At 33.9% G+C, this 12,549-nt stretch overlaps 2 protein-coding genes and 1 long non-coding RNA gene across 3 annotated transcripts; 1 reads left to right on the top strand and 2 right to left on the bottom strand.

Annotated features, from left to right (window-relative positions):
* Positions 1-2,830: 2,830 nt before the first annotated feature.
* LOC105253767 (cuticle protein 18.6) lies at positions 2,831-4,302 on the bottom strand. Its single transcript, XM_011262034.3, has 2 exons — positions 4,099-4,302; positions 2,831-3,680 (listed from the first exon to the last, which is right to left on the bottom strand). The coding sequence occupies exons 1-2, from the start codon at positions 4,108-4,110 to the stop codon at positions 2,940-2,942; spliced, it is 753 nt and encodes a 250-aa protein (XP_011260336.2). The 5' UTR covers positions 4,111-4,302; the 3' UTR covers positions 2,831-2,939.
* Positions 4,303-5,512: 1,210 nt separating this feature from the next.
* Positions 5,513-10,522, bottom strand: LOC109610165. Its single transcript, XR_002192663.2, has 3 exons — positions 9,603-10,522; positions 7,978-8,266; positions 5,513-6,038 (listed from the first exon to the last, which is right to left on the bottom strand). It is a non-coding gene; the product is annotated as an uncharacterized LOC109610165 (long non-coding RNA).
* LOC105253766 (larval cuticle protein A2B-like) lies at positions 9,859-11,317 on the top strand. The gene is made up of 2 exons (XM_011262033.3): positions 9,859-10,020; positions 10,665-11,317. The coding sequence occupies exons 1-2, from the start codon at positions 10,009-10,011 to the stop codon at positions 11,286-11,288; spliced, it is 636 nt and encodes a 211-aa protein (XP_011260335.2). The 5' UTR covers positions 9,859-10,008; the 3' UTR covers positions 11,289-11,317.
* The last annotated feature ends 1,232 nt before the right edge of the window (positions 11,318-12,549 follow it).

The raw sequence follows: 12,549 nt of genomic DNA, 5'->3' as shown, positions 1-12,549 counted from the left end.
GTTTCAGCCTTGAAAAATTAATGAACCTGTACCTACAGTGCCTAACACACAAAGCGACTCCAATATTATTAATAAATACTAATAGCAGAGCAATGGTATAGTAATAATAGAAAGCGTAAAGCGACCTTGCCATCAAGGCCGTTATTGGATGATATTATTTCGCGGTATCGATTATTTGTGTGAAATCGTTAGTCGAATATAACGCGTGTATGTGTGGCGCGTGCACGTGCTTCCCGAAAAGTGTGAGCGGTCCGCCCTATTATGTAATAACGCAATTTAAATCGAGGTCTGGAATTTGGACGCCTTTCTCCCATGGCAAATGGGCTGCGTGCAAACGAGTGAACTCGAATTCGGTGGCTCGCGCACATGTAATTCTTCTTCCTCTATACGTTCTTTTTTCTCACGTGCCATGCGCGCGAGTCTTGCGAGATGCTGTTCCGGCGCGATTTAGCAATGCATAATTGATATTAAATCATCTAAGTCGTATAATATTTAAGACTTTATTTTAAAACAGGATTTTATATTTAGCATGTAATTTTAAGAATCAATAATTGATTTTTTCTTGATTTAATTAAGACAAAAAAGAATACAATCAATATATATCAATAATAAAAGAGAAGAAAGAATTAAACATACAAAATTAATAAAACAAAATAAATATCTTTTGAAATATATAACTATAAATATTATATGTACATAAAAATCTTATATATATTGCATTATATTTGTATTACTAAAATAATAAATATTTTAATAACAAAAGGTTTTTTAGTAAAATGTAATTACACATATATACCATAAATAATATATAAGTATATGAAAAAAAAGGAATTATAATTTTAATTTTTAATTTTAATAAGAACGAATAAATCTAGTTTCCAGACATTTATGATAAAGTATCCAAAATAAAGTTGAATATTAATCAATATAATACTAATTATGCGAATAAACAGAGCGAGTGTAATGTGAAAGAATTATTCGGCAGACTATTTGCTCCAATTGTATCAGAATGAGCCGAATTAATCCGATTCATGCTATGCACTGTGCGCAAGTTATCCGTCAAAAACGCGACATTGCGTCCGTAAAATCGATGTTCTCTCATTGTCGTATCTACGATTGTTAAGCGATACAATGGTGCAATCGGTCAATCGAGACCAGTGAACACAAGTGAAGCTTCGTCGTGATCCTTGCGCGGTTGCGGGGAGGTGTTCGGGAAAGGACGAGCAAAAAGCAGAGAAAGTGGGTCAATTCTGGCGAACGCCAGAAATAACATTACGCGAAACGTCGTGATATTACACACGAAAGTTTACCCCATACATGAAGGGCATACGTGCGGGAACCGTCCGGAATCATGAAATTTACACTGCATGTTATACAACACTAAATGTCATAAAAATCGTACGAGAAAATCTGGCAAATAAAATGCTTAAAAATACTTGGAAAATAATTTACAAAAATGTAATCTTGCATTAAGATTGAATAACGTTTTATAATTGAAGATTAGAGTACAAATATATGTATAATTACAATAGGATCTTCTCTGTGAGTATGTATCTCGTTATATGTTTGACTGATTTTTTTTTACTTTTTCGATTAAAAACTCCATCTACAAGACGTAAATTGCTCCAAGAAACAAGGTATATAATCTCGATTTTCTGGTAATAATTGCAAATTGTGCGAATGTGCGACATACACGTAGAAATAATGAAATAGATTCGGCACAAATAGTAAGGAGTTTCGACATCGCGTGTCGTGAATTTATATTAGTATGGCGACACAGAACAATAGTTGCAATCGCGAATTAGAATGTCGCATATATGACGCACATGATTAGCACATCATGTGTGGTAATCGCTCGATATCTAGTTTCGATTGCTATAATCATTCCTTTTGTGTGTGCTTATTTTTATTTTCCTAGAAATTTAGAATATATTTATGTTAAAGAAAAAAATGTGCTTGAATAAGAATGTTTACGTTAAATTTCTTTGATATGATCATTTAATTTTCTTGACAAATGAGTCACAGAACGTTTCACGTAAAAATATTAAATTTTTAATTTTTTTATAATTTTTCTAGAATATTATATTTAATTACTACATATGTATGTGTGTGTAATTTATAATATATTGAGATAAATTATATAATCCTTCAAAAATTAGCATTATGAGATGATTAAAGAGAGATTTAATAAATCAGGCAAATTTGATAAAAATTTCATTAATAAACTAAAATTATTTAAGTCTTTGAGAAATGTAAATAAACGAGTATCAGATCAAAGTGTTTAATATATTTGTATCAATTTATAATACATATACCTTCAAAAAAATTCATTTATCCTATTTTTAATTAAACATCATTTATCTCTACACATTTACTATAATATTTCGATTAAATCTTACACAAATCATATCAACATCTAAAGTGACGTTTGTCACTTTTATATATAATGGAAATCAATTTTTTTAACAAATAATATAATATTTTTGTTTTATTATTGTTTTCTGTCTTTGTTTTAATTTCTTTGTTTTTATTTTAATTGCTGATAATAATATATATATTGTATATATAAAGTACAATTTAATATTGCCTCCTGTTCATATTAAAAGTGAATCGATAGATTATGTTTCTGTCCGCATGTTAATTCGCAATGTATTGCATAATCAGATATATATATCCGTGAGTGTGCGTTGTATTCTATATAAATGTCAAATATTATATATATATTATACTATATACACATGCTATATGTGTATTACATACACATATTGAGATATTATAGTATCAGGACAGCGGGTTGATGAGATCTTGCGTAAGTGATTACAGGCTCAAATACATATATATAATTTCTTTTAATCAGTCACACAGAAAAAGACATACATGGTATAAAAATAAATAAGTTCGGCCTAAGTCGACAACGTGAGCTGGCGCGATCAACGCGATCAGTGGATGTAGGAGGCGGGGGCGGCATAAGAGAAAGCAGCGGGTGCTGCGGCGAATTTGGCGATGGGAGCCGCTGGCGCGTAGGCGAAGGGTGCGGCGGGTGCGGCATAGGCGAAGGGTGCGGCGGATGCGGCGTAGGCGACGGGGGCAGCGTGCGCGACGTGAGCGTAAGCGGGGGCAGCGTACTTAGCTACGGGGGCGGCGTAGGAGATAGGGGCGGCATATTTGGCTATGGGGGCGGCGTAGGCGAGGGGAGCGGCATGCGCCAGGGGGGCTGCATATTTGGCTACGGGGGCAGCGTAGGCCAAGGGAGCGGCGTGTGCAATGGGGGTCGCGATTTTGGCAACAGGAGCGGCGTAAGCGATCGGTGCAGCGTGCGCGATGGGAGCAGCGGCAACTGGGGCGACAGCCTTGACGGCGACCGCGGCGGGTTCCTTGCGGACTACGGCGTTGAAACCGTTGACTGGGTCAGCGGTGTAGTCGACGGTGCGCTTGGTGCCATCGGCCTCCAGAAGGGAGTAGCTGCCCTGGACGATGTCGCCGTCGCGGGTCTCTTGCTGGCTCTTGGCGTCGCCGGTCAGACTATCGTGCACGTCGTACGCGTAGCTGTACTGGGGATGAGGGTCGAAATCAGCATCCACAGCTTTGGCAACTGCGGGGGCTGCGGCATAAGCGACGGGAGCAGCAGGAGCGATGAGACCGGCATTAGCAACGGCCACAAGGGCGGCGAAAGCGACAAACTGCAAAAGATTACAGAGTTAGCTTTAGTTTTACGTAATTCGAGTTCTTTTTAATTGAGTTGCCTCAAAATTATTTATCGCAAATATTATTATCCGTGAATTTTTTATTTATTTCAATGACAACTTGCGGTGTATTCTTGAAACACAAGTGCAGCTTCTGCGAAAGAAACGTAATCGATGGGGTTTTATTAATCATATCAATAATCGATTCCGATTTAGATTTCGAAAAATAGATATTTGCGCTAGACTTAATTTCAATCGAGTTTTTCACTCACGAGTTTTACTTTTCGAAAGACAATTTCAATGGTGAACTTCTTTCTAACACTTGACGCGAGTGTATGATCCGAGTCCAATAGACTTCAAATATATAGAGCTAATAAACTCGGAAGATTCTTCGCGTTCGCAATCCTCTACCTACCTTGAATGCCATTGTTCGTGGATTTGGTTGGTTTGGATCGACCAAAGCGAGACTGATGATGTGCAGTGTTGATCACAGCCGCTTTATATACCCGATGGCCTCAACCACCATCGTATGGTCCCCCACCGTATGGTTCCCGTGCCAGACTTTGAAAGTTCGTCGACGGTCGATCGCACTTGAACTTGGCCGGCACTTGCGACGGCACACCCTCGCTCCCGATCCATATATATCGCAAACTTGGAGCAATCTAGCGTAATGCGCAATTTTTTCAGCGGAAACAATATCTGGAAATAATTTGACTTTAATATAGTAATAAAACTGTACAATATGTGTATGTGATATCAGCTTTTTTATTTTAAAAAATAAGGTATTATTTGAGTAAAAAATGATGAGGGTCATATATTAACATAAAATATATTAAAATATAAATTTCAATTTTACGTATAATAAACAATATAATAATAAACAATGTTAATGAATGGAATGTTTAAGAAAAAAATTAGATTCCTCTCTTTCTATTCCTTACATAAAAATTTAAATATTATTTTTATATTATTAGAATGTAATATAAAAACTTATTCTCAAATAGTAAAATAAAAAGAGTGAGTACTGTGACTTTGCAATTTTTGCGTTTTTGATTGATTTATCTCTTTTATTTTTTAAAAAGTGAATACAAAAGGATCTTCGAAAATTACAATAACAAGGGCTAGTTGTCAGTGCGTGAATATTGATAATAATTCATTATCTCTTAGAGCATGTCATAATTTCTTCATTTTTTTCCATCTATTGGTGTCTTGTGTTATTGTGCAATATATGTTTGGCTGTATATTACTGACCATGCCAAATGTCACTTCTCATATATAATCCTTGAAGGTTCGATGATTTCTTATGAGGCGTTAATCAAGAATAAATTAGAAAATTATAGTATAGACTTTTATTATATGATTACCTAAGAGAGTTTGCACTATTGAATTCGGCTAAAGATATAATAAAGTGCAAGAATTCCAGGCAATCATGACAGGAGTTGATCTTTATACAAACATGTCTAAATATGTGATGGACTGTTACATATTTATTTTAAGAATGCGATTTTAATGATTCTTAAAATAATTCTGAAACATAGTATAATATAAATTTATTTTACTTAAGAAATTGATATTTTTACACATTAATATTTTTAAATTTTGTTTTTAAAATTATAAATTTATGATTATTCATAATTCTAATTATAAATTCTTAAAAATATTCTATATACATATAAATAGGTTTTAATAATAAATATTTATATTATAATAGTTTTAATAAGAAAATCATCGTCTTATGAAATTTTCTATGAAAAATGATTAGCTAAATAGATATAAGGATTCTGTCATTTAAAATTAAGATTAAAAAGGGTTCTTGAAGAGTTCTGAACCCTTGTATGCAAAGAGAGGATTATTTATAAAAATGCATGACACATAATGTGGCTTTTTTCGAAATTAATGGAATGTTCAGAATAATTAACAGATACCTCTCACCTGATAAGTGGTGTCTATCAAGTAGAGCACCCACATAGTCAAAGAAACGCAAGTAATACCACCTCCTCTTCGTTGTCGTCATCATCGCGAAACTTTCCAGGCATTCCATACGTGTCTTTGCCGAATGTGTCGCGACAGACGGGATACGCGTTGTTACGTCATATCATCTAACATCATCGGGTCCCGTGCGACGGCCGAACAAGGAAGGAGAGAGAGAGAAAGAAAGAGAGAGAAGTGGAGCACTTTCATAAAGAAGAAATAGGTAGGTCGCTCGAATATCGGGGTCCGCCCCGATCGATTGCGAGCCCGCGGGTATAATCGAGCAACCTCGTGTCGATCGAGGCTCGAGATTTCGCTCATCACCGTCGCGTTCGATTTTTCTCATCCGCTCTATCCTCTGGATCACGTTCTTGTCCATGAGATCTGCGTGAAAACATTATGCCGATCAATCGATCAGATTGTTTCAATTTAACGCGACAAATTGCCGATACGTCGGCAATCTAAAAGCTAACGAAACGCCTATTGTTCGAGCGTTACACACGTGTAACGCAATTATGTAATTATCGAGGAAATGATTTTGGAAACTTTAGATATGTTTCGCACGTGACATCCGGAAGACGAATGGCTTTTATCCATTCTACTTGAGAAAAACGTATACAATACATATTTCTAGACAGATTTTAATTTATGTCAATTATATATATATATATATATATATATATATATATATATATATATATAATTGTAAGTATATAAATATGAAAACAGTAATAAATATATATATTAACTTCTGCGAATTTTTTTATGTTTAATAATTAAATTCTTTTTTAATTTTTTATTTATATATATATTTAATTATTTATATATATATATATATATATATATATATATATATATAATTAAAAAAAGAATTTAATTATTAAACATAAAAACATTCGCAGAAGTTAATATATACATATATATATATATATATATATATATATTTATTTATTACTGTTTTTATATTTATATACTTACAATTATTTTTAATTTAAAACATTGCATACTTGTAATTCATACAAGTCTACAAGCTATAATTTTTTATTTATATAAAATATTTATACACCATTGGCAATATACATATAAAATATGGAAACAGATATATATATATATATATAGAATTAGATTTCAATTGTGTAAATAATTTCTTTAATTATTTATTTATCAATTTTAATTATTTATTCATCATACTTTAGTTTATTATTCGCAGAGAAAGATGTTTATATTAAAGAATTTAATTAATACCGATATAATTGGATCTTTCTTTATCGTCATAAATTCATATAATTTATCGTCGTGCATTCGTAAAAAAACACGCATTTAATAATTCGAGTATATATTATAATGATATCGCTCTCTTGTACTTTTTTAATGTCACGAAACAACGCGCTCATTCGACGTTTTCCATATAGGGGAACAGTTTATGAAGTACAAACACACAAATGGAGATCTCTTCGCCACCTTTCTTCTCACGTTCAACGCACAAAAAAAAGAGACCCGTTGACTTTGATTCAGTCAATTATGAGAAGGATTGAAGGTCGTGGCAGGAAGTTCGTACGTATGGCATTAATTGGCAGTAAATTACATCCTGGACATTGAAACTGTTCACCTTCTTGGCCGAGGAAAACACTTTAATCCGAATCTCCACAGTCTATGTCAATTATCGAGACAAGTCTTGTTGTAACTCTCTTTTGAAATCGATTCGTATGTCTCGCGTATATTACTATGATGGGATATATATTTATACATTTTATTTATGTATTAAAATTAACGACCTTCGCTTCTCTTAATATAAAGATTTAAAAGCTTTATGTATTTTTTATTTGCTCTAATATTAAAAAACAAAATAAAAGTATCGCTACAAATACACAGTTTTAATATAATACATGACATCACATAAAGTAAATTAAAATATGTAATTGAATCTCTCTCTTTTCGTTTTATTTGATATGTAAATATGTTTCTATATTTTATATGTATATTGCTAATCGTGTATAAATATTTTACATCAATAAAAAATTATAGCTTGTAAACTTCTATATATTTCTACTATTTCTGACTTCTTATCTATTTATAAGTATGTAATGTTTTAAATTAAAAATAATTATAAGTTTATAAATATGAAAATAATAATAATAATTATATATATATATATATATATATATATATATATATATAATGTATATAACATGAAAAAATTCGCAGAAGTTTATATATATATATATATATATATATATATATATAAACTTCTGCGAACTTTTTTTCATGTTTATAATTAAATTTCTTTTTTAATTTTTATCAATTTTGAGCAAAGTTTGCTTACTCGTTACGTTCGCGCGACAGGTGATATATTTCGAGATCCACGAGATACATCCGTCAGGCATCAAAATTACATGGGATAAGTTTCGAAACAGTTCATATAATTATCTGGGTTTGGAATATTCACGCAGACAGCCTACATACTCATTAAGTTCTGTTCAAATGTCGATCAATATACTGTCGTCGCTCATCGCAAGTAGTAATAATTCTTTATTGCACAGTGCTATGCAATGTGTCACATTAAATAAATTGCATTTCGCGTTAGGATGATAATGTCTGGTAATTAAGAAGATCTGAAATTAAAAAGATAAAAAGTTGGGCTAGATATAGTAATTGATTAACAATAATAAGATATAATTATATTAAATATAATATAAGATGAAAAAAATTCTAGTTTAAATATAATTTTAGATCAATATTAGGTATATTAAATAATTTATATGAAATTTATAGCATCAGATAAATTAAATAAATTAATTTAAAAACTTATTTTATATATATATATATATATATATATATGTGTGTGTGTGTGTGTGTGTGTGTGTGTGTGTGATGTAAAAAATATGTATAACTTTCTATTATACATATGTAATGCTAATAATGTTCAGTGCTATAGAGATTTATTAATATTTGTGATAAATAATTCAGTTAAAAAAATATGCTTATAAGATTTTGAATGTGTCATCTCGAACACCTCAGTTGTCGAAATCATTCGTTATGGACTCTAATCATCAATTAAAAAAAAGTTATCTCGCAAGAATATTATAATATCCGCTAACGTCATTTTTAAGCAATCATGACAGCTATGAAAAATAGTTCCGCGATAAAGGGCTTTTCAATATATTATAGATTAGAATGCCTAGATCAAATAGTACAAAATTAACAAACGTGCAGGCATTAAAATCGCCAATCAAAGAGCTAAAACGTATCTAATAAAAGAGAATAGAATGACAGATGAGCTCTACGAAAGTCTATGAATTTATAGATGAATAACTTGATGACATAGCCAAAAGAATCTCCATAAAGAGAAGAAAAAAGAAAGTCATGCTATTTATTATAAGCAAAGAGATGTGCAAGCATAAACTCAATATAAAGAATATGAGAAGAGCACTTGATCATACTCAGAAATTATATAACTACGTAAAAGAAAGACAAGTCAAATCTAAAATATTAAGAACCTAAAATTCATATTAAATTTAAAATAATTTCTGCACAATTTTTGATAAAGAATATTATCTTAAGTAAAACATATACAATTGTTCTTGGAAAAAAATAATTTTTTAATTATAGCAAAGATAGATAATCATATAGATAATCTTTTTTTATATAAAGCCTTGAGAATTATAGCAAGAAATATAAATATTACAAGTTCTTAGTGATCATGGACAGGATTATTATTTTAAGGTTTCTTAATTATTATGTTAATTTTCATTCTATATTGAACTTTTACGAACTGTAAATTATACAAATTCTCGCAATATATCAGAATTGTAAATCCACAAAATGGACTGAGATGTAGGATTGTCACATATGGGAAAAAGAAAAGAAAAGAAATAAAAAATTCGGTAGATGAAAGAGAGAAAGAAAGGAAAAAAGACTAAAAAAAATACTTCATAACTCTGAACAAACTATGCGAAGGAGGATTAGCTAAATCGTCGGCAAGGACGTGGCCTAGTCCCCGACGACGATGAAGATGATGACCGATGCACTCTTCAGATCTGACGGGTTACAAGAGCAGAGGCCCGATCCGATCTCGATATTGCTCGCTTTTGTTGGGTGTGGTTCGATTTCTTGCACAATTTCGTTGCTCATTTTGCGAATCGGGTAACTGGCGAAGGAACCGTCACCCAGTTACATCAGTGAATATGCCCTGTTTTATATATGTATATGTATATCGTTGAGTAGCGTGGAGTATGGTGGGCCTCTCGCGGTTCCTGAACAGAGAGGTATAAAAGCCGAAAACCATCCATCCTTTAGTATCATTCGCATTACAAACTCACAAGATCGAACGAAGTACCCGATCAACCGAGCAACAATGGCCTTCAAGGTATTGCGCCCAATTTTTCAAGTCCGCTTGACGTAAGCTAACACGTATGTCGAGAAAGTAGATCCAATCGCTTCTCCATAATTTTGGTGAATTTTTCGTAGTATGACAATTTACCGGTTGGATTCTCCATAATTACGAATTATAATAATTCAAGAATAATTACAGGACAGTGCATTCGTCGCGTTTTCTTACGGATACCGTCCTTTCCTGTGATATTATTTCATTAATCGATCAAGAAAATATATGTAATTAGTAACATTTACGAGATTATTACAAAAATAGAGGGTTTAACGTAATACTGATAAATTTTCATGCATATACATTTTCCATTAATACCACGCTTTCACTCGCAAATTATTTCGGATATGTATACGAATCGAACAAAATTGCCGTAATACACATTTTAAATTAAAATTTTAGTATAAAAACAAGATATTTAAATGCAAAATGTAAACAATCATAAAAATTCATCGTATTATTTTTGTTAATTCAATATACACATCTTATATTACCTCTCTTACAATTACATAACATTTTATTTTATAGTATTATATTATTTGTTTACTCTATATTTTCATATAATTAAATTTCATTATGTATTTATTTCTATCAATTTTTTATACTTATGTTTCCTTCTTTCTCAGTTCGTCGCTTTCTCCATCCTGATCGCCGCCGCTAATGCCGGCATAATCGGACCCGCCGCCCCCCTGGCCTACGCCGCGGCTCCTGCTGCACACCTGGCCTACGCCGCGGCTCCTGCTGCACCCCTGGCTTACGCCGCGGCTCCTGCCGCACGCTTGGCCTACGCCGCAGCTCCTGCTGTCGTCGCCAAGACCGTCGATGCTGATTACGACGCGCATCCCCAATACAGCTACGCGTACGACGTGCACGATAGTCTGACCGGCGACGACAAGAGCCAGCAGGAGACCCGTGACGGCGATCTCGTTCAGGGCAGCTACTCCCTTCTGGAGGCCGATGGCACCAGGCGTATAGTCGACTACACCGCTGACTCGGTCAACGGATTTAACGCTGTCGTGCGCAAGGAACCCGCTGCTGTTGCTGTCAAGGCTGTTGCTCCGGTCGCTGCTGCACCCTACGCCTACGCCGCGGCTCCCGTCGCCAAAATCGCGCACGCTGCTCCCTTCGCCTATGCCGCCCCCGTAGCTAAGATCGCCGCCGCACCAGCTTTTGCTTACAGTGCGCCCATCGCCAAGTTCGCCGCGGCGCCCGCTTTCTCCTACGGCGCCCCTGCTGCCTACCTCCATTGAACTGTGACCTGATCGCCATTTAGGAAGGATATACTTGTCGAAGAAATTTTGTTTTTTTCAGCAAGTATATATAAGTCGTGTAAGAGAGTTATAGATTACCTTCGCCCATTTTCAATATGCTTTGTTCAGTAATTAAATTGAACTCTGGAGAAAAGTAATTTGATTAAGATTATAGTTATTGCGTTTCTAAAAAAGAATTTGTATTTTTTTTTTGTGAGAGTGTAGTATAGGATATTTGAATGACTTAAAATAATTGCGTCTTAAATTTTAGAATAATTATAATTTTTATACGGAATAGCTTATTCATATTTAGAGCTCTTTCCTAATCTCTCGTCATAATTACTGATCGACGCGAGTCAAGATCTCAATTGAGCAAAATTGTTGAAGATGCGGAATGTTACAATTATTATGTTTCCTCTTTGTCAAAATAAACTATTCATTAAGCTCAATAAAAATTGTATTGTTTGACGAATAATTCATAGTTATATTATTTTCATATCATCATAACATAAAATTACATAATTTAAGGTATATACATACAAGTCTTCAAATGTTGAGAAACACGGTAATCATTATCGTTGGATAACGTTATTTTTTAAGTAAAAAAAAAGGCACAAAAAATCGCACGAAAGTTACCGAGGAAACGTGAAAATTTCAGTGGATCCAATTACTGAAATTAGGTCAGTCAGACATTACCTGCCCCCGCTGTTGTTTGTTATCCTGCCTTTCCGAGACATTACCGATTCACGAGCGTTCGTCGAGCACTTTCTCCGGGACGGTGGCCAGCGTGCTCACGCGCGGATTACGTAACGCCGTTACCACGCCCCGTCCAGCCGGCCAATACACACGCACAGCATGCGCATCGCATGTAATACGCGCGTAATGCGTAAAGGCGTGTTGCGTTATAAGCCGGGAACCCCCGACCGGACCAGATCCGCGCAATGCCGTGCGAACCTTGATCCACTTACCAGTCCGGCACGGTTTGCGCGATGTATGTATGTATGCACGTCCCTCCATCGCCCACTTCACTCTGGATCTCGTGCTTGTTGGCAATGAATCAAATTCGAAGAAAATTCTCGCGAATCTATTCAAGTATTCGCGAGAAGAATGCTGACTGCAAGAATTTTTGCTATAACTTAGAATAAAAATTAGATTTAATATGTATCGAATGAACGTTAAAATATATTTATCCAAATATGAAATTAAATTATTTCATCCTATTTAATGAATATTAGATAGATAAAGAATTTCCCCCAATGGA

Source organism: Camponotus floridanus, unplaced genomic scaffold, assembly GCF_003227725.1.
Source record: "Camponotus floridanus strain SB8 unplaced genomic scaffold, Cflo_v7.5 scaffold74, whole genome shotgun sequence".
NCBI classification, from domain to species: Eukaryota; Metazoa; Arthropoda; class Insecta; order Hymenoptera; family Formicidae; genus Camponotus; species Camponotus floridanus.
Note: the sequence above shows the minus strand (reverse complement) of the source record. Positions and strands in the feature narration are given on the sequence as shown.